The sequence below is a fragment of the Argopecten irradians genome, chromosome 12 (assembly GCF_041381155.1).
Source record: "Argopecten irradians isolate NY chromosome 12, Ai_NY, whole genome shotgun sequence".
Taxonomy (NCBI): Eukaryota; Metazoa; Mollusca; class Bivalvia; order Pectinida; family Pectinidae; genus Argopecten; species Argopecten irradians.
In genome coordinates this window covers 12,434,510-12,454,682 of record NC_091145.1, presented here as the reverse complement: position 1 = coordinate 12,454,682, position 20,173 = coordinate 12,434,510, and the positions used below count along the sequence as shown (strand labels likewise).

Sequence of the window (20,173 nt, the reverse complement as noted above, 5' to 3'; positions counted from 1 at the left end):
TGTATCTTAGTACATAACAATAAATTATGTGTTTAATTTCTGTATCTTCTAACTTCTTTTAACTTTTAAAATTGTGAATCCCTGCTATAGAATTATATTAAATAGGTATGACGTATAAGTTTTAAATATTGCCTTATTTCATATACACTGAGAATTATCGTTTTAATTAAATAACTATGATTGCTCAAAGCATCGTTATTCCATCTCGTTATTACAGGATGTTTCCTACTCGATTTTAATATCATTGTCAGCAAAATGTTGATTCGATAAAAAGTAACAAAGGATTGAACAGCACTGCTTATGGAAGTTGTCACGTATACTTTAATGCTGAAGATAAATTATGAATAGATGCTAAAAATACTAAAACGAAGTCTGCTGTGATGTATAATCAATGAGATGCAGGTGCGAATGACACACTCCAAAGTAATAGGTATAAATTGCTTTGTCACTGCGTGATCTGCCAAAAAACCCGATGTTTTATGTGGGCCACGTCACGCTGTTAAAACAGTAACCAATACTTGCTGTTTTCTAACCAGACCAGGAAGTAGTTATAAAGTCAATGTCTTGCATTATGTATGCTAATTGCAAAAACGGTATCAAACGAGGGAAGATTGCGTTGACATCGCGTATCTTAAACTTTTGATCCCATATCGTAATTAAAGTGTATGCACCAGCTCGTCTTATAAAATTCCATTTTTAAACATATTGAATATGTAATTATCTCTTTTAGCACTGTTCTATCTGTATGTTTTCTCAAATAACACTTTTTTAAATGTATTCGTTACAGTCTGTTTGTCACTCTCCAGAATACTGGTCTTCACACGACCTGTTGGTTCCCTACCATCTCATATTTAGGGCTGGCCGTGTCTCCTTGACAGACATCCTCACATCTCAAATGACCATAACTGCATTAGCCTCATCAACACCCGTTCCCGTAAGACACTGGTGGCGTGTTTCTTATTGACACCCGTTCTCGTATGGCTTTGGCCCCGATTTCTCGGAACAAACTTAAATAAAAAAAAAATGACTTCATATACGTTACATAAGAAGAAAACCTCAAGTTCTCTCATTATCTCGCGATATATATCGGTTGTCCCCAGCTTCTACCCTTCATTTCCCCATCGCCAAGCACTGTAGATTTCTGTCATCACGCATTTTCTTTGCATTGCATTTGTCCTAAGTGTCCCCTTGATACTTGCCTCCCCCCCCCCCTCATCATTTTGTTACATTGATATAGATCTGTCTTTGGTATAGACGTTAGCTGTCTTTGGATTAATATTTGTCTATAAGGCTTCATCATACAGTCACAACGTCTCACAATTGTCTCCCTTTAATGTCTCTGTATATGTTTCATTTTCGATTGCCATCATGCCATGACCTTGGTAGTTATTAGAACGTAAAAACAAAAATCAATTACTCAGTCATTTGGATAAGAAAGAACAGCTAGCATCCTACAATGATATAATCTCTTTCGAAAAAATATCTACGACCTGGGAAAGATTTTCTCTTTTCAAACATTGACATTGGTCTTCTATTTCTAAGTATCTATAGGTTTTCCTTGAAAGATCAGGTTAAATAGGAATTACTTGATGATTCAGTGGAATATATATAAACAATGTAGTATTTTCGTTTTGTTTGATTATCGACACATGCATACCAAGCCTTAATTAACTAGTATATTTGTACAGAACCAGGAAGTAAATATCTACCCTAGTCCTAAAGTTGCCCGTATCGAATACCAACCGTGCATCGTCTCATCTTTATATTATATCTTTATTCTTGGTATATCTTTATTTAGGAACAAAATTACTCGTTTAAATAAGGATTTCTAAACATTTCTCAAATTATCAAAACTGATTCATGGTTTATTCATTAAAACAGATACCTACCCTTTCCACCAATCACTTTGACAATTGCGTAGGAGGATATAACTTATCGATTTTTGTTGTCGTTATGCACCATTTGTTTATTTTATGGCTTAATTTCATAATATCATACGACATCAACCGTCAGAAAGGCGATTAATGATATTATTTTTTTAACAAATGTGTTGTTATAATATCTGCTGCGATGTTCAATGTCCCGGGACGATTCACACTACACAACTAACGACATCAATAATAGTGTAAAGAATAGACACCCGAACAAAACTAAATCGACGAACATTACATTCTACAGTTTATTGATCGTCTTTGTAAACTGCGAAAGCATTGCAGCTTGACTTGTACTTCTTTGTGTGATAATGATTTTACTTTAGAATATAATGTGTCCCGAGGTACGTGAATAGGAGTTCCATGAACAACTTTCACACACATACGCCAATGCTTATGGTTCTGCAAGCGCTTCTAAATATTTCCTTATTCTAATTAATGAGTTACAGGACATCTTATTTTTCTGGATGCCTTTTAGTTGGGTTTGTATCCATGGCATCAATAATTTAAATCTAAGCCAAATGCACATAGGGTTAAAGTAAAAAAATAGTGACAATGAATCAGTAATTCAGAAACACTGAATCGGTTATCACAAAGAGAAACAGTATATCGTGATGTCGATCGTTAAAGTATCGCACAGTCTTCATCATCATACGTCTCTCAAATATCGTTGTTAACGCATTAAATGTTTAGCAGCTAACAACAACCATAATAACACATCAATAAATGTTTAATTTCAGTCTGGTTTTATTTTTTGTAACTTTCGTTTTTGTAATACAACATTTCCATTTTGTTACATTGATATAGATCTGTCTTTGGTATAGATGTTAGCTGTCTTTGGATTCATATTTGTCTATAAGGCTTCATCATACAGTCACAACGTCTCACAATTGTCTCCCTTTAATGTCTCTGTATATGTTTCATTTTCGATTGCCATCATGCCACGGTAGTTATTAGAACGTAAAAAAACAAAAATCAATTACTCAGTCATTTGGATAAGAAAGAACAGCTAGCATCCTACAATGATATAATCTCTTTCGAAAAAATATCTACGACCTGGGAAAGATTTTCTCTTTTCAAACATTGACATTGGTCTTCTATTTCTAAGTATCTATAGGTTTTCCTTGAAAGATCAGGTTAAATAGGAATTACTTGATGATTCAGTGGAATATATATAAACAATGTAGTATTTTCGTTTTGTTTGATTATCGACACATGCATACCAAGCCTTAATTAACTAGTATATTTGTACAGAACCAGGAAGTAAATATCTACCCTAGTCCTAAAGTTGCCCGTATCGAATACCAACCGTGCATCGTCTCATCTTTATATTATATCTTTATTCTTGGTATATCTTTATTTAGGAACAAAATTACTCGTTTAAATAAGGATTTCTAAACATTTCTCAAATTATCAAAACTGATTCATGGTTTATTCATTAAAACAGATACCTACCCTTTCCACCAATCACTTTGACAATTGCGTAGGAGGATATAACTTATCGATTTTTGTTGTCGTTATGCACCATTTGTTTATTTTATGGCTTAATTTCATAATATCATACGACATCAACCGTCAGAAAGGCGATTAATGATATTATTTTTTTAACAAATGTGTTGTTATAATATCTGCTGCGATGTTCAATGTCCCGGGACGATTCACACTACACAACTAACGACATCAATAATAGTGTAAAGAATAGACACCCGAACAAAACTAAATCGACGAACATTACATTCTACAGTTTATTGATCGTCTTTGTAAACTGCGAAAGCATTGCAGCTTGACTTGTACTTCTTTGTGTGATAATGATTTTACTTTAGAATATAATGTGTCCCGAGGTACGTGAATAGGAGTTCCATGAACAACTTTCACACACATACGCCAATGCTTATGGTTCTGCAAGCGCTTCTAAATATTTCCTTATTCTAATTAATGAGTTACAGGACATCTTATTTTTCTGGATGCCTTTTAGTTGGGTTTGTATCCATGGCATCAATAATTTAAATCTAAGCCAAATGCACATAGGGTTAAAGTAAAAAAATAGTGACAATGAATCAGTAATTCAGAAACACTGAATCGGTTATCACAAAGAGAAACAGTATATCGTGATGTCGATCGTTAAAGTATCGCACAGTCTTCATCATCATACGTCTCTCAAATATCGTTGTTAACGCATTAAATGTTTAGCAGCTAACAACAACCATAATAACACATCAATAAATGTTTAATTTCAGTCTGGTTTCAATAAATGTTTAATTTCAGTCTGGTTTTATTTTTTGTAACTTTCGTTTTTGTAATACAACATTTCTAATATGTGTATGTGACGTTGGTTTTATCGGTAAGTGGGCTTCCGACCGCAACACACTTACTCAAACATAAAAATTGATAACACTACAATGGTTTGTATTATATGCTCCATCTCGGTCATTATCACTTTCAAGTTCATATAACATCATATTCACCAGCATAGAAGTCCATAATATTTCATACTTTGTATGTATATTGTAGAATAATAGTGACGCATGAAATCCCTCCAACAATATTAACCTTGATTTATATAGTTAGTATGCTAATAGAATCCCATAGAAGCTGAATGCAACTTCATGTAGAAATACCAATATATTATATGAGAAAACATATGACATATATATATATCAAATGACTAACGACTAATGTGGTTTGTTAGATACTGAACTGTTAATCTAACGTTATACCGATATTATGTGGGATCATTTGTGGAAGGTCTTACGACTGCACAAGATTATATAACAATAGCAGCCGGGAGCATATATAATTACATCCATTATCCTTTTTTCATTCAAGATTGACATTCGGGTAAATAACCTTGAGATCGAAATGTCAATTTAATCTATAACTGTTAATGTTACCTTGAATTGGAGTTATACCACAAATACGTCAATATGTTAATAAGTTCATTGAACAGGCGTAGGCTAGTTGCTCTGGTCTCCTTTTAATATGTAGTCTAAGAAGTTAATTCTTAACAATTTGTAAGGAACTCCTTTTATGGGAGCGGACTGTATGGTGCATAGTCAACTAAGCGATATTCTAACCAAATATTTATTTATCGTTTATTATTTTGAATATTACTCAACACGGGGATGTATTTTTTTTTTTTTACTTTATTGTTATATTTTGTGTCACGTTTTTTCGATCACTCTATAAGTCTATTACTGTGTATTGCAAGTTGGCACCGCGTCGGCGAATCATTCCCTTTGTCTAACAGATAATGGGGTGTATTGCATTTGGAATGCATTCGGAGAAGACCTACCCTTAATTTGACATTTAAACTTCCTTGTCGACGGCTGTGTTTATCTCATGCTTTATTCAGGAGACACACAAATTCCAGGTACAAGAAGTGCGGGTATGTCAGACTGAGTCAGTGGACTCTCTTCTCCCGGCGGAGGACCATCTCAATCATGAAATGGCACGTTGTCTACTTTAGAACAAATCGTCTATATTTACAGTGATGTGTAAACATTTGGGACTAAAGTAGGAAGCGAGTCATGAGTATTTGGATAGTGAAGTGCGTGTAGAAATATAAGTAGTTCATATCCTCATCACAGCAAGGGTAAGTGGATTAATGGATATTATCGCGTGTTAGACAAGTATGCAACATATTCTTTCTAAATGTATCCTGGACCCAGTTTCATGAACAATCCTTAACTTGAAGGAAGCTTTTCAGATTTTAAGAAATGCAATGCTTTTCTATGGGGAATTTAAGTTAAGGAATTCCTTAAATTTAAGGAATGTTTATGAAACTGGGTCCAGATTAATGAATATGATATACTATTTTTGTATATAATTATATTGTATTTAATGCTGGCGTGGCATTTAGCCTGGATTGTTACCCTCTCTATGCGATAATAACATTGGTAATAACGTTTTCTGCAAGGTGTAACATTTAACCACATATCTTTTCTTGATTTATTAATTTTTGTTAAGTGGTTTACAATATTACGTGACTAGAAGCATCGAAATATTGTATTCCCATGATTATAATGTATATTGTTTTATAAATACACACTAATGGTGTCCATGGTCAGCTTGGTCTGTGTTTTATGTTGCCGGTACATACATGATCATATGTAGTTATCGATACAAAAAGAATTTATTAAAATTACTAATGTGAAGAGGGATGTTCCTCATTACTTCATATGTACCAATCATAATTCTAATATGCCATTTTTTTTTTTAATTCTTGTCTATTGCATGACAAATAGGTAGACAATACACATTGTTGTTTTGTCCTTGTATCTTGGAGCTACACAAAAGATAACTGAATAACAATAGAGCTAGACAATCAATAGCTATATATATATTCCTATTGTAAGTCACAAAGACATACCGTGGCCATTAAGGTGATACACAAATTAAACACTGGTAATCGACGTTCTTTGTGTATAGCAAAGTAAGGACACTGAAGGAGACACTTTTTCAATGCATTGCATAATTGCAAAGTAATATCAAATTAAAGATAGTATCCCAAGCTTGAATTATTTCGCCTCTCGTTTACTGTATCTTCAACGGTATGTTTGTGGTGAAATTAAACTTAAGTTTAAATCAATAAAAATGATAAATGCTATTTCACTTATTTGATTTGTGTTTTACAAATACTTTGTATCCAAAAAGTGGAACAGACATATGTGATTTTTCCCTCCTTTTCATGCTTTTTATTCAGGTCTCAGTCTTGACTTTAAAAACAACCATTATCACATTCTCGTTAATTTGTCATCATAAATCGCGCCTTTTCTTGTAATGTTGAATATTTTGAAGAGATCGCAGATTAATGTCTAAACATAATTTACTGAAAATGTTTAGGACTGTGATGTCACATACTCAAAGTACTTCTTAAAATAAACACTGTTCAAGATTATGCAACATGTTATAACATCAAAATACACATGTCTGACTTAATTAATTTAAATACCTTTTTTAAATTAATGTTTTTTATTAAGGATATTGTTTCACAACCAGTGAATGTTTCTTATATGATATTTCGATATTTAATAATTCTTTTTAATTTCCATCCTGACGATTAATTTTATAAAGTTTTTCTGGAAGTCTAGATATATGTTTCGTCGTTTTCTTATTTTTCAAGGAACGAAACAATTAAAATGTATTCGTATTCGTCAATGCCATTGTCGAAATACTCTTTTCGTTTGCCCTTTTTTCTTTAGTTTTCATTCCCAATAAATATATTCATAAATATATTCAAATAGAAATAAATATATTCATTTTATTATTCAGATCGCAACACATAAGAAAATGTCAATGATGTCAGCCTCTACGCTTTCGACTAGCTCAATCGATAGCGGATATTTAGATGCGTTGGAGAAAGCGGAGGATTTCGATGAATGTTTCGACCTCGCTGATGAACTCGGGGTACCCACCGACAATCTAGACGATCTCGATGAGATCAAAGAGAGACTTCTCATGCATCTAACTCGGGGCACTAATGGTAGCCCAAAGGAGTTGGTAAGTTTATACTGTAAAGGTGGTGACATTTATGGCGTGAGAATGATCGCCTATTTCACGTTTTCATTAAACATCCGCGAATGTATTAACGCGTATGCATATCAACAAGTTAAAAAGATCAGATGTACATAAAAGACTACAGACGCAAAACGACAAAGTCATCTTACATCTAACAGTTTATTTATGGAACTGAAATATCGACAGGCGTAAATTTTCAGTAACTCTATCAGCTATGAGTTTTGCGTTGTAGCGAAACGTCTAGTGGTTTTTTATGTTTTTTTTTTTTGGTTTTTTTTTTCTAAATAATGTTAACTACAAGCTTCATGATAAATTTGGTATTAACGTAAGACCACTTGTACGCAATGATACGTTCATATTCGATTTTGGTTCGCTGTGACTTTTTTCAACATTCGATTTGATTCCAGAACTCCAAGTCAATGTCTGTTGCGGGAGAGGAGGACAAGCACAAACGAGACAAGCTACTTTCTCTTCTACAAGACCTGCAGAAGGTTGTGGAAAAGCATAGGGTGAAGGCCACGGGCGAACTACTAGACGTGAGAGGTACAGACGCTATCGCGGGATATCTAAAAACAGAAGGAACCGTTAGTGACCTTAGAAAGGAAATGGAAACGAAAATTCAATCACTGAAGGAGGAAGAATGTAGATTTGTTGTGGCAGGTCAGTGTTTTTCATCATTTTTACGTGCTTATATTGTAATGCGTGGAGTATTTTCAGTTAATATGGGAGAATTGTTCAACATTTTCACTTGCTTATATTTTTCAATGTATGCAGAATTTTCAGTTTTATGAAAATCAATTTTCATAAGCACAATCATGCATTTCATTTTGACAATCATTAATAATTTTCAATAGTCATATTGATCTCATTTATTCATGTCATAAATATCATAAGTCATATGTGTAATAACACTATTGTGACGTCATTATCAATAACGTCGCATGATTGTCTCAGTAGATGGAAACGTCACATCCGAGCCGGATTTCTATTGTTTTATATAGAGACGAAATCTCAATTTTTATGTATAACTCTATTATTAAAAGTTATATGATAGATAGAATTTCACAATCGTGACTATTTGATGTGAAATTTATCAAACTCGTTATATAATCTGATATGCCACTCGCCTAAATGCTCTTGGCATGTCAAATTATTGAATTCGTTTTATAAATTCCATATTACATAGCCACTCGGGTAAGATCCTCTATATCTCATTGAAGGTGAAACTAACGCCGGAAAGTCCACGTTGATCAACCTACTTCTTGGCATGGACATCCTACCTACAAATATGCAAGCATGTACGTCTGTCATTACAAAACTGGTGTACGGGAGCTCTCTTGCTGCGGAAATATGGTACAAAAATGGTCACAGGGAAAGTTTTTATGACCTGACGCTCGAGAGACTGAAGGATGAAATCTGGTCTGTCATCTTTGTTAAAGAAGGAAAGACACAGAGACGAGAAACAGAAAGCGATGTTCTTTATGTGAAATTTGATGTACCCGCCTGTATTCTAAAGGTATAAACACTTTGCAGCTATTCTGTATTTGCATATTACAGAGTTATCTGTCCTTGCGGGTAGGTATTGTTTGTGATGTTGTGCTTTGTGGGTGTAACGTCATACTTTTCGGAGAAAACTACATTAATTTTGCTCACAAAATTATGATGTCACAATGAATACCTACATCCAAGGGAGCTAACTCTGTAATAAAAAATTTTTGGGGCCGCGGTGGCCGAGTGGTTAAGATGTCCCGACATATTACCACAAGCCCTCCACCTCTGGGATGCGGGTTCGAATCCCATGTGGGGCAGTTGCCAGGTACTGACCGCTGGCCGGTGGTTTTTCTCCGGGTACTCCGGCTTTCCTCCACCAACAAACCTGGCACGTCCTTACATGACCCTGGCTGTTAATAGGACGTAAAACTAAACAAACCAAACCAAACTGTAATAAAATTATATACAAAGACAGAATATCAAAGAATGAAATAATAAATTTACATATGTCTGTTATGTGGACTGGATATATAAACCCCCTCCTCGATACTCCAGTGGTAACTATAACTGACGTTATATCCACCACAGGACTAATTTCTCTTCTGATAAGAAAATTAGTTTTCTTGTCACTGACAACCACGAAATATTCTTTGGAACATACGAAAAATAATAGCGTAGTAACGATGTTATTTTTCATTACGAATATTCTATATAGCGTTTGACTGATTTCACTGTCATACTATTTTATAAAGTGCGGCCTCGTCCTGATAGACAGTCCAGGGATTGGTGAAAACGACGCTATGGATGGTATTATTGCATCTTACGTTCAGAGAAACTCCGTCATGGGTTTTATCTACGTCATCAAATCTAATAACGCCGGAGGAGTGGACGAGGACCGGGTAATTTCTGGATAGCATATTATGTGCCATCAACTATGGGAACTATACGACGATTTCGAGATCCCAAAACGACGTGGGTAAAGTACAATTTACCGTCGGTTAGTCCAACTATCCAGTGATTATGATGTCATTTTTGACGTGAATTTCGTGACGTCATAATCACCGGAAGGTTGGATAAATCGACTGTAAATTGTACTTTATCTACGTCGTTTTGGGATCTCGAAACTCCAGTATTCAGAATTTGCATATCACAGCTAGAGTTATCTCCACTTGCGGGTAGGTATTGATGGTGACGTCATGTGTTTGCGAGCGTAATATGATAAGTTTCGGAGAAAACGACGTGAGTTGTGCTCACAAAGTAATGACGTAACAATCGATACCTATCCACACGGGAGCTAGCTCAAAGACAGAATAACCCTTGGAACATACTCAGGAAAAATTTTTATTGGTTAAATCATTAATTTCATTTACATATTTTGTCCTCGCGTAGGAAGGATATCGTTTATTACACGTTTTTATTTTCTTCATTGTATATATATAATCTGCCAATCAGAAAGCCGGATTTAGTATGAAAACAAATAGAAATTAAATATACTGATATCTCAGATTGAATGAAGTATAGAAAAGGTCAACTCAAATACGATTCGCCCTATTACAGCAGTTCTTAATCATTTCTTAATTATCTGAAATTCGGAAGAGGAATACATTGGAATCATTTTTTGCTGCAAAATAACAAATGTTTTAAAAGTCTTTGAATAGCGATAATATGAATATTAAATATTGGAGAAACACGAGGGTTCATTATCAACCTTTTTTCAATTGTTTAATTTGTTTTACAGTTATTGACTCTTATTCGAGTTATTTTGGAGAAACAGCAGCAACAGTCCGAAGACAAAACCGCTATACCATTCAACCCTAAAAGTGTGATGTTCGTCTGCAACCTATGGGATACCATCAAAAAGGATCAACAGGATATCGTGTTTGATAACGCGGTGAAGAAACTTTCCAAATGTTGGCCGAATCTCACGGCTGATCAGGTTATTCGATTTTCAAGTTACGTAGCATCACGTGAGACTGACATCGACCCTTCCTACATCACGGAAACTTACAGACTGATGTTGGAAAACCTCAGAAATATTTACAATATCGCTCTGGACACCAGGATTCAATCAACATATCAGTAAGTCAAAAAGCTATGTGTTTTTGTTGTTGTTTTTTTTCTATTTTCAAACATTTTACGCTATTTTAGTTTCACTCTTTTAATTACTAGCTGAAATATGCCACTCGACTTAAGAGAGGTCTCTTTTAGCTTATGATTGGCTGAACGTTAGAATAGTAACCTGTTTCCGGGTTTGAATCCTATGAATTGAAACTTTGTCAAATACACATACATAAATTCCTACAGTAAAGATATTGTTCTAACGGTCAGACCGTCGTTGACTTTCAATGACTATCAACCAATTTCGCGTACGACTACCTTTCATGTATTTCGCGCGCTGTAAGGAAAAACCAAGATATATCGCCACAAATACATGTAAAGTAGAAGTATAGCAATCTAGGTTATCGGTGAAAAAGTCTTTAGTTTTGATATACACAATGTATAACATATCATTCAAAGTACAAAATGTGCGTTCATTTAGGTGGGTTTTTCTATTTAACTTTTAGTTTTTGTTGAATAATTCTTTTAAATCTTAATTTCAAACTTAAAACATAGCAACACGTTAACATTATTTTAATTTTGTTGAATTTCATCCCCACAAATTTGGTTTGATTTAAGATGATACTTAATTTAAAAAGCTTAACATTTTCTTTTGGAGCACTGGTCAGGTGCGTTTGATAAAACCATAGTTATACACTGTATTTTATCGCCAGATGGGTGGCCAATGTCGTTAGCCGGAGTATGTTCCATATCAACGCAATCACTAAGGATATTGACTTATCCGAGGAAGAGCTCAATCAACGGACGAGGACTATTTCCAAGAATCTGGAGACACTACAGCATGAAGCGGAAGGCGTTTTCAACCAACTCAGGAGAGAACTAGACCAGACAACAATTGAAGTATGTAAAGAATTCAGAGAACGACTGAAACGTCCTTGTGCAAAGCAAAAGCTTCTCAAGTGGGAAGTGTGTGAGCTTCCTTCAGCAGATGACAAAACCTGGCCGAAGATCAAAGAAAAACTTGATTTCAAATTATCGCAAAGACTTAGCGACATCCTAGAGGAATGGGATGAGGAGAATAACTACATCGTCAAAGTTGAAGAGAAAATATTCAAAGAAGTTCATGAAGAATTAAATATTCTGCAGGAAGACTTCAACCGCATTGAAAAACAGATGGGTACGTCTGAACTTTCAAAATCTCTTTCAAAATCAATGCAACAACAGCTTCATGCAGCGACACCAATGGCAAGCATCTTCGGTATGACATATCAGGCCCCGGATGAACAGGCTATCCCACTAAAGGTTATGACGCGAGCAGCAAACCCTCTAGCGAAAATTCTTAATGGAGGCAGAGTGGCAGAAATGGTCGACGACTTTAGGTAAAAAACATATGTATCCATTGATTTTGTACGTTGATTAACAGACATTAGATTATGTTGAATCATAAATTTAATTTATTAACATGCAATTTTAAAGAGACCAGTTGGCTCATTTCTGACTGTCGTTGATCAATATATGATGTCTGGAATTCCCGTATTGCTTGAACTATTGACCTGGCCTCATGCAGTTCGATTTAAAGGGGCTTTCCGTAGGATGCCATAAGACAAAATATCTCTAGCTTAAGTACTTAAACGTATATGAATAAATGTTTTTTTGCATTATGTTTAGAATTCTTTTCAAAAGTTTTGTTGATATTTCATATAATCCATACAATCGTTTCAGGCAATCACGCAAAAGAAAAGCGTACGCTGAGGACCCGATGCGTGTTGCATGCAAAAGAGCAGAGAATACCTGGAAGAGACTGGTCTTCAAGGACAATGGCGACTGCCTCTTAAAATCGATCGTCGAGAGTATAATGCAACGACCACTCAAACAGCTGTCCAAAATCCAGAAGAACATCCCAGCTCTGATAGATTCTAACAAGCAATCCTTGGAACACGCCTTTGTCTGCAGATTAGATGCTATGGAGTCGAAGTCTTTGTATGGGTACATGCAGAAGGATTTCGAGACCCCGGCAAAGCTTATAGGCGACTTCGGCAATGGTTATATTGCCATTACAACATTCCGCAATGAGGAGTTGAAACTGCAAGAGGATTGCAAGTGTAGCCTCGGTAAAAGTTCCAACGTCTTCAGGAGTTCTAACGCAGACTGCGGATCATCTATCAAAATAAAGCGTTTGGAACGAGGTTTGTGGACCGTCCTCCAACCGGGAGAGGTGATGACGAAGAACGGCAGGGAAAAAACTACTATTCGTATGTACATGCGATCATCGGGCGTGGAGTCAACGTTCAGAGAAGTGGCCCGAATAAAGTATGTCGCCTTTTTGTTCAGGGTTTTTAACATAGAAAGTGTATGGGTTTTTTTCTGTCAATAAGATCATGAAATGAAACAAAATATTGAAGAAATTTCTATCAGTGTTATAAAAAGTACTTCGTTATTACAAATAATAAGACAAATGGAATCGAATTATATTAAGGTATTATTTATTTCGTTATTATGAGAGTTTGCATTGCTCGTATTGTCGAATTGATGCTACATATCTAACTTAATAAATTCCATGATTGCTTTATTTTATATGTAAGGGCATTTTGATCATAAATTGGGATCTCATTTTGCAATTTATAAACGTATTTAGCCATGCATTGGCTTGATGAGGGATATTATAAAGAAATCCAAACAACTTTTTTCATTCTTTTCATTTATTCTCCCGGAAGACGGACGTTAACAAATAAACATAGAAAACAATATGCAGATACGTAATACAATAACAAACAAAACAGCAAATTTTGGATATTACATATGGCCAGTATCCCTTCTTTTTAACATCAATACTAATGCTTGTATATTCCCAGGCGTCTAAACTGTCCGCATATCTCGCGCCTACTCGGTATCCACTATTCCGATGCCCCACCGCCGGTGTCATTGTTTCTGGGAAATCTTGAAAGCCTCAGCAGTTCACGGAAAAGGAACAAGTCTGGCTTTGGAGCGGATATACACAGAATCCTTCAGGAAGTGGCGATAGGGGTCAACTATCTTCACCGTGTTCAAATGGTTCACATGGAACTCAGCGTTAATACCGTGACTGTGAGTATATATCAGTATAAAGGACTTTACTTTGTTAATTCCATTTATTATTAAATATATATATTAAGTTCCGACAACCGTTGTTATCTATTGTCTTACCATTGATTTCCATACCTTTCTGTTTATCAAAGGCGTCTGCCAGTTCAAATTATATGTATTACAAAGAGGCAATTAAATGGTATACGCTGCTTTGCATAAATGTGTCTACATAATTCAGGAGTTGCCGTCGTCTATTGAATCGGGCAAATTATACACAGCGGGGACTTAGAGATGCCAAAACGACGTAACTGAAGTTCGATTAACAGTAGATGTGTTCCTTTTTCGGTGATTGTGACGTCAGACGTCAAAAAAGGACGACACAATCACCGGACGGTGGAACTAATCGACGGTAATTTACTCACGTTGTTTTGGTATCTCGAAATCTACGTACTTCATTAACTGTCAGAATCATACCTCAGATGAAATCATGAATCAAAAATATTCTGTGTTTTAAGGTTGATCAGCACCGTAATGTGAAGTTAACAGGTGGATGTTTCCCGCGGCACGCCAAACTTCCGGACAACTGGGGTGACATTCCCACAGGTGATTTCATATACATAGCGCCATTTGTACTGCGGGGTCATAAGTATGTACATCGAGCTGACATATACGCCTTTGGTCTCCTGATGTACGAAGTTCTCCTTAACCACAAACCGTTTGATTCAGGACATAAACTGTTGGAGTTCAGCAAGACAATGCAGCTTGGGCCACGTCTTCGTGAAGAAAAGTGGTTTGGACAACTAGCTCCATGCGACCAGAAAATTATTGAATCTCTTGTTGACATGTCGATCCCTACAGAGTGTCTCTGTGAAACGCTAGACAAAAGATTACACAGAGTTTCCTCCCTTGACCTCAGCAGTAGTGATGAGGGGGTTGTGGATACCAAGTTTTAACAGCAATGATGAGATATTCTTGTGAGAGGGTATTTTTCAAAGAATGCGAGACGTTACTAATAGTGTCTTTGATAGATATTTCCCTGCTGAAATATGATTGTGAAAGGAACGATAAATTATTGAGAGTATAGTTGGAAGACAGGAAATGTTCTTCTATCCATAACCATGTTGAGTGTAAATGACGTACAATTCAAGTTATAAATATTAAATTATTGATCTTCTACCGACATACATATTCCCGTTAGAATGGACAGACAGGGTTCTTATAACTGAATGAAAGCTTCTGGATTCCAACATATTTTTAACTTGCCATTGTATTACTATGACAACCATTGTCAATATCAAAGAGAAGATGTCGACTTCCACCATAAAACGAAAAAGTCGTTGAAGTTCTTGTTGTTTTTTGTCAATACGTTCAGAGTGTATCTGTGATACAGTATATCAGAGGCTGCACAGAGTTCCCTCTCTAAATCACAGTAGCATTGATGATGAAGAGACTGACACGTACATGTAAAAGGACGGATGACATTTATTGTGAGATAATCGTCTTAATACAATATCTGTGTGTGTTTTGATCTTGCTCAAACTTTATTGTGAATGGAACATAAAAAGAGTAAAGGCTAAGAGACAGTGGATTTTGTTAGAGTTTGACTTGTGATATTTCTTCAGTATTACTACTTCCCGTTGATCAGGATGACAAAATTAATTCCATTGCTGAATTAACAGTTTTGTTTTTATTTATATATTGCCATTTATTAGTTTAACAAATGCTAATGAAAGTTATTGTAAAACTAGAATATAATAACAAAAGAACGGTTTATGTATATTCAAACTAACACATTTATTCGAATACAATGGTAATTAATATAAGTAATATGACCATTTGTAAGACAAATCGTTGTCAATTCGTTATTGCGTGTGTTCAACTCATTCATTCTTTTATTATTTAATTTTACAATCAAATAGAGAATCGACAATGAATGAAAACCCTACCTTAACGTTTTCAGCGTATGTTTGATAACAGACATGTATTTGCAAAAAAATAAAAATACATTTGTTCCTTTGTTTATTGCCTTTTGTATTTATACCTGGAAAGTTTAATTTAAAAAACATGTTAAATGAGTAATATTTATTTTGACGTGATTTTGACATTTCAATATTTTTAATTCCTAACCTTTTTGCTGATTAAATATGTAACTACATGTACACTTTTTTTTAATATTTTGGCAAGTACAAAATTCAACGTCCGTGAAATATTCTATTCAATTCAATACAATAATTACGTGAATATGATCCTAAATGGAAACCTCTGAAACAGATTAGTATTTCTATTGGAGGATGTTTGTTTAGGTCTCCTAACATTTTTAACATTTTCATAATATTTTTTTTCTGATTGATGCCATTTTTAAATCATCCCAAGCATATTTATCATTTGAATATAAGCGATGTTTCATTAATATATCTTTCCTTAAGGCGAAAATAATTTAATTTATCACCCTTACGTTCATATGTATGATACACATATCATGTTCTGTGATGGTTTATTTCATACAATTATTATGGTTCTAGTTTTTTGTGCAAATTTGTCTACAACATATGCTAGTTAAATTATAGAGACAGACAAACTATTTGTTATTGTGTTTAGTAATAAAGACCCGCGGAAGTAAATACTAATTTTAAGTGAAAAACATCCAGTAAATATGATTAGGATAAATAAGGTTATTTTATTTCAGTGACAATCCTTGAAAAGATTAACTCTCTGGTTTTATTGGTACATATCTTACATATTTCAAAATACTGATAACTACTTCCTTATCTACCTTACTTTGATTGACGACTTTTAAGCCCATTGAGGTAAAACATAAGACACGAACGAATATATAAAATACATGTAAGGAGTGGTGTTGTATTGCAACGGGTCCGGGTGCAATATAGTGATATGCCTGCGCGGGACTCTTAGGGGTAGCTTCAATGGCATGGTTCCTGTCTTTACATTTAGTTAGCGAGTAGCTTGACTTGTCATCGGGATCATGAGTGATGTGCATAATTTTGAGTGGAATCTGAATTAATTATTCTTTGTATTGTTATATGTTTGTCCTTGTCCAATGACATGGTAGTTGAAGTTGTCCTTGTCTACCGATATCGTCCCTAAAAAATGACATATTGTGATGTAAAGAGTACAGTGGGATGTTGTTTTGTCTTTTATCTATGTAAAAAAATAGTGTGGTATAATTTGTCCATGAGCGATGACATATATATTTTTTTATTCGTACGATGGTATATCCAGAAACAATGACGTGACGGTACGTTAGACTCGTACGATGGCATGTTGTGGTCTGATGTGTATGTGTAAGAAACTAACTTGGTATATTTTGTCTATGATATGTCATGAGGCATTATGTTTCCTGGTACAGCGTACTATCATATGATTATTTATACGGATCCTGTGACATAATTTTGTGATGACGCTATGGAAATGTTCCACCGCAAATGTTGATAGATTCTTATCGATCTATTGACTTTATAAATATACGGAATACCGCATCTCTTTTGGGATAAGTAATCTTGTACATTATATTCTGTGTACACCTCTACTTCAATTAAGCATTGATGTCACAATTTTTTAATTTTTTAATTGAAATAAAATTGTTTTGCAAACTGTGTAAATCCGCTATGCGGATTTTTATAGAAGTTTGCAATGAAAATTTTATATTTTCAGACTACTTGACCAAATAAAATATGTTTAAACTTACGATTCCATTGATTTTTAAACGGATTATTTTTTCAAGATCAATCTTGCCTAAATATTATTATATGCATCGACAAAGCGTTATTAGGTGGTGCTGATATAGTGATAGTGCTTATTCTATCAACATATCCCTATAAGTTCTTTGAAGGATAGCAATTAGCATTAACTAAACGGTGATTTAATATCTTAAAGATTGGTTGATAAAACATTCTCAATAGATTTTTTATACACACGAGTAACTGCTAGATATTCCAATATCATTACATTGACCAATAAGTCCTTAAGATAAAGGGAGATCACTTGATTACCAAAGTCTATTTTTAAATTCCAAATATCTGCATCTGTCTGATATTTTCCATGGTTTAGAAAATTTTTGAATAAAAATCATACAGAGATAAGAATAAATTAAAGTCAAGATGGACTTGACCGATTCAGTAATTAAAAAAGAACATATAGAACAAATTGAAAACATGAGATGGGCCCTACTTACTAAATGCCGACATGAATTTCAGTGTTAAAATTAGAAAAGTTGTTTTATCTACCATAGACAATCAGGATTTGGTTTTCTTTCTTTGTTTCTTTTCTTTCTTTTTTTTGGTTAATGAATTTCATAAACTTCACAATCTTGGTATATCATGGTTTCCTTTGAATTCACAGGCATTAAAATGTTTTCACCTTATTTTACATCAGAAATGTTAAAAGCCCAATATACGTAACTTTTCAGTTTATTTTGAAATCATAAACATATACAATGCTCGATTATTGTATCAATGACCTAGAATAAAGATGATATACGTCTAGTATGACATTATTTGGATCACGTGATTGTTTCTGGAAATCGAGACTTTCCGTGAACTTTTTCGTATAGTGTCAAACATTAATTAGTTGGGTTTTTTTTGTTTTTTTTGTTTTTTTAAACTTCACCGTTAGACTCACTAACAACTTACCTGGTGATAGTCAATATTTTATGCAGAGAAAACGTGTTAATTTTCTTGTAAATGATTGTGATTTCACAAAAAACTGAAAGTTACATATATAATGGGCCTTTAATGTTTTCATTTTTATCATGCATGTAAATAGTTAGAAAATAGCGAGTTAATCTTTCCATTAAGAAAGGCAAAAAAGGTTTGATTATGTGATGAACCACATCATTGGTACTTTATAAACACAGTATAATCTGTCCATGCGACCATCTCTATTTAGCGACCCTCTGCTCTAATCGACCATTTTAATTCCCTTTAATCATAAAGAATATCAAACTATGTAAAGGTTAACGAAAATGGATAAGATTGAGACCGCCACATGAACCGTTTGAAAGAAAATTAAAACAATGATGTCGGTCATAAATGTGTCTGTAGCACTAAATTCTCAGCAAATTTTATTGCAAAAAAGCAAATGCGTTCGGCATCAGGCAAAGCCTATTTAAGAATTTTCTTTTTCATTTTAATATGAATAAACTACTACATCGTTTTCTTTATTTGGTCGATTTCATTTTACTATGTAAGCTGATATTTTATGGTATAATGAACAGTTCCCTAATTTTAGGTTTGAGTGAGTCAGTGTTCATCCAATATATTGTTGTAGATAATGTAGATGTTAACCTTGTTTTCGTACAATTAACCATCGAATTATCATATAATCATTGAAACAAAATCATTTATAAAATCTATTCTTTTAAGTTATTCCTTCAATAAAACGCCAAAGATAGGTAGACGATGGCACCTAGCATAATAACGAATATCGGTAGGAAAAACAAACAAAATATTCCAAGAATTTTAACACGAAATGGTGTCAGTGCAATTTGTATAATCAAATAATATTTGTATAATAAATTACATTTGAAACAAATCTGATTTGTTTATTATTATTATTATACATCAAACTGACACTATTATCGGAAGTAGTTTTTCATTTCGATGAGGAATTCATATGACCTGACAAACAACAGAATACCTCTTAACAAATACATACTTATCTCTGAATTCTTTTAATATTTAAATGAATTAATTCATTGACACAAACTTGTTTGACAGAAAATGATGTTATTATAAATTATGGACCTTTACTGTGGTCCTTAAAGTGAATAGTCGGGCAAAGAAAACCATTCTAAATGCGTTCATTGGCCTTCCAAAAGTTCTCACATATTAATACGACGGTCAAGTTCTGCTTACGTTTCCCAGTTCTGACCATTGAAATAAAGAAAAGTTGAAATCATTGAAAGCGAGGCTGCGTGGATATGTAGTCACGGACATAGTCAGCCGGGAGGACGATTTAGGATTCCTATACTTTAAATTAATTTCTTCGTACGCAGACAGATTTTGACGAGAGAATTTATTTTTCTATTTCATATGAAATTATACTGGATACATTCACACCATTTTTACCGACTTTAGCCATCCTTGCCCGACTGT

At 34.2% G+C, this 20,173-nt stretch overlaps 1 protein-coding gene across 1 annotated transcript; it reads left to right on the top strand.

The window, feature by feature from the left end:
- Positions 1-5,213: 5,213 nt before the first annotated feature.
- Positions 5,214-19,610, top strand: LOC138336947 (uncharacterized). The gene is made up of 10 exons (XM_069286585.1): positions 5,214-5,523; positions 7,203-7,430; positions 7,856-8,108; positions 8,669-8,964; positions 9,692-9,838; positions 10,678-11,018; positions 11,711-12,376; positions 12,720-13,307; positions 13,850-14,081; positions 14,576-19,610. The coding sequence occupies exons 2-10, from the start codon at positions 7,221-7,223 to the stop codon at positions 15,011-15,013; spliced, it is 3,171 nt and encodes a 1,056-aa protein (XP_069142686.1). The 5' UTR covers positions 5,214-5,523; positions 7,203-7,220; the 3' UTR covers positions 15,014-19,610.
- Positions 19,611-20,173: the final 563 nt, after the last annotated feature.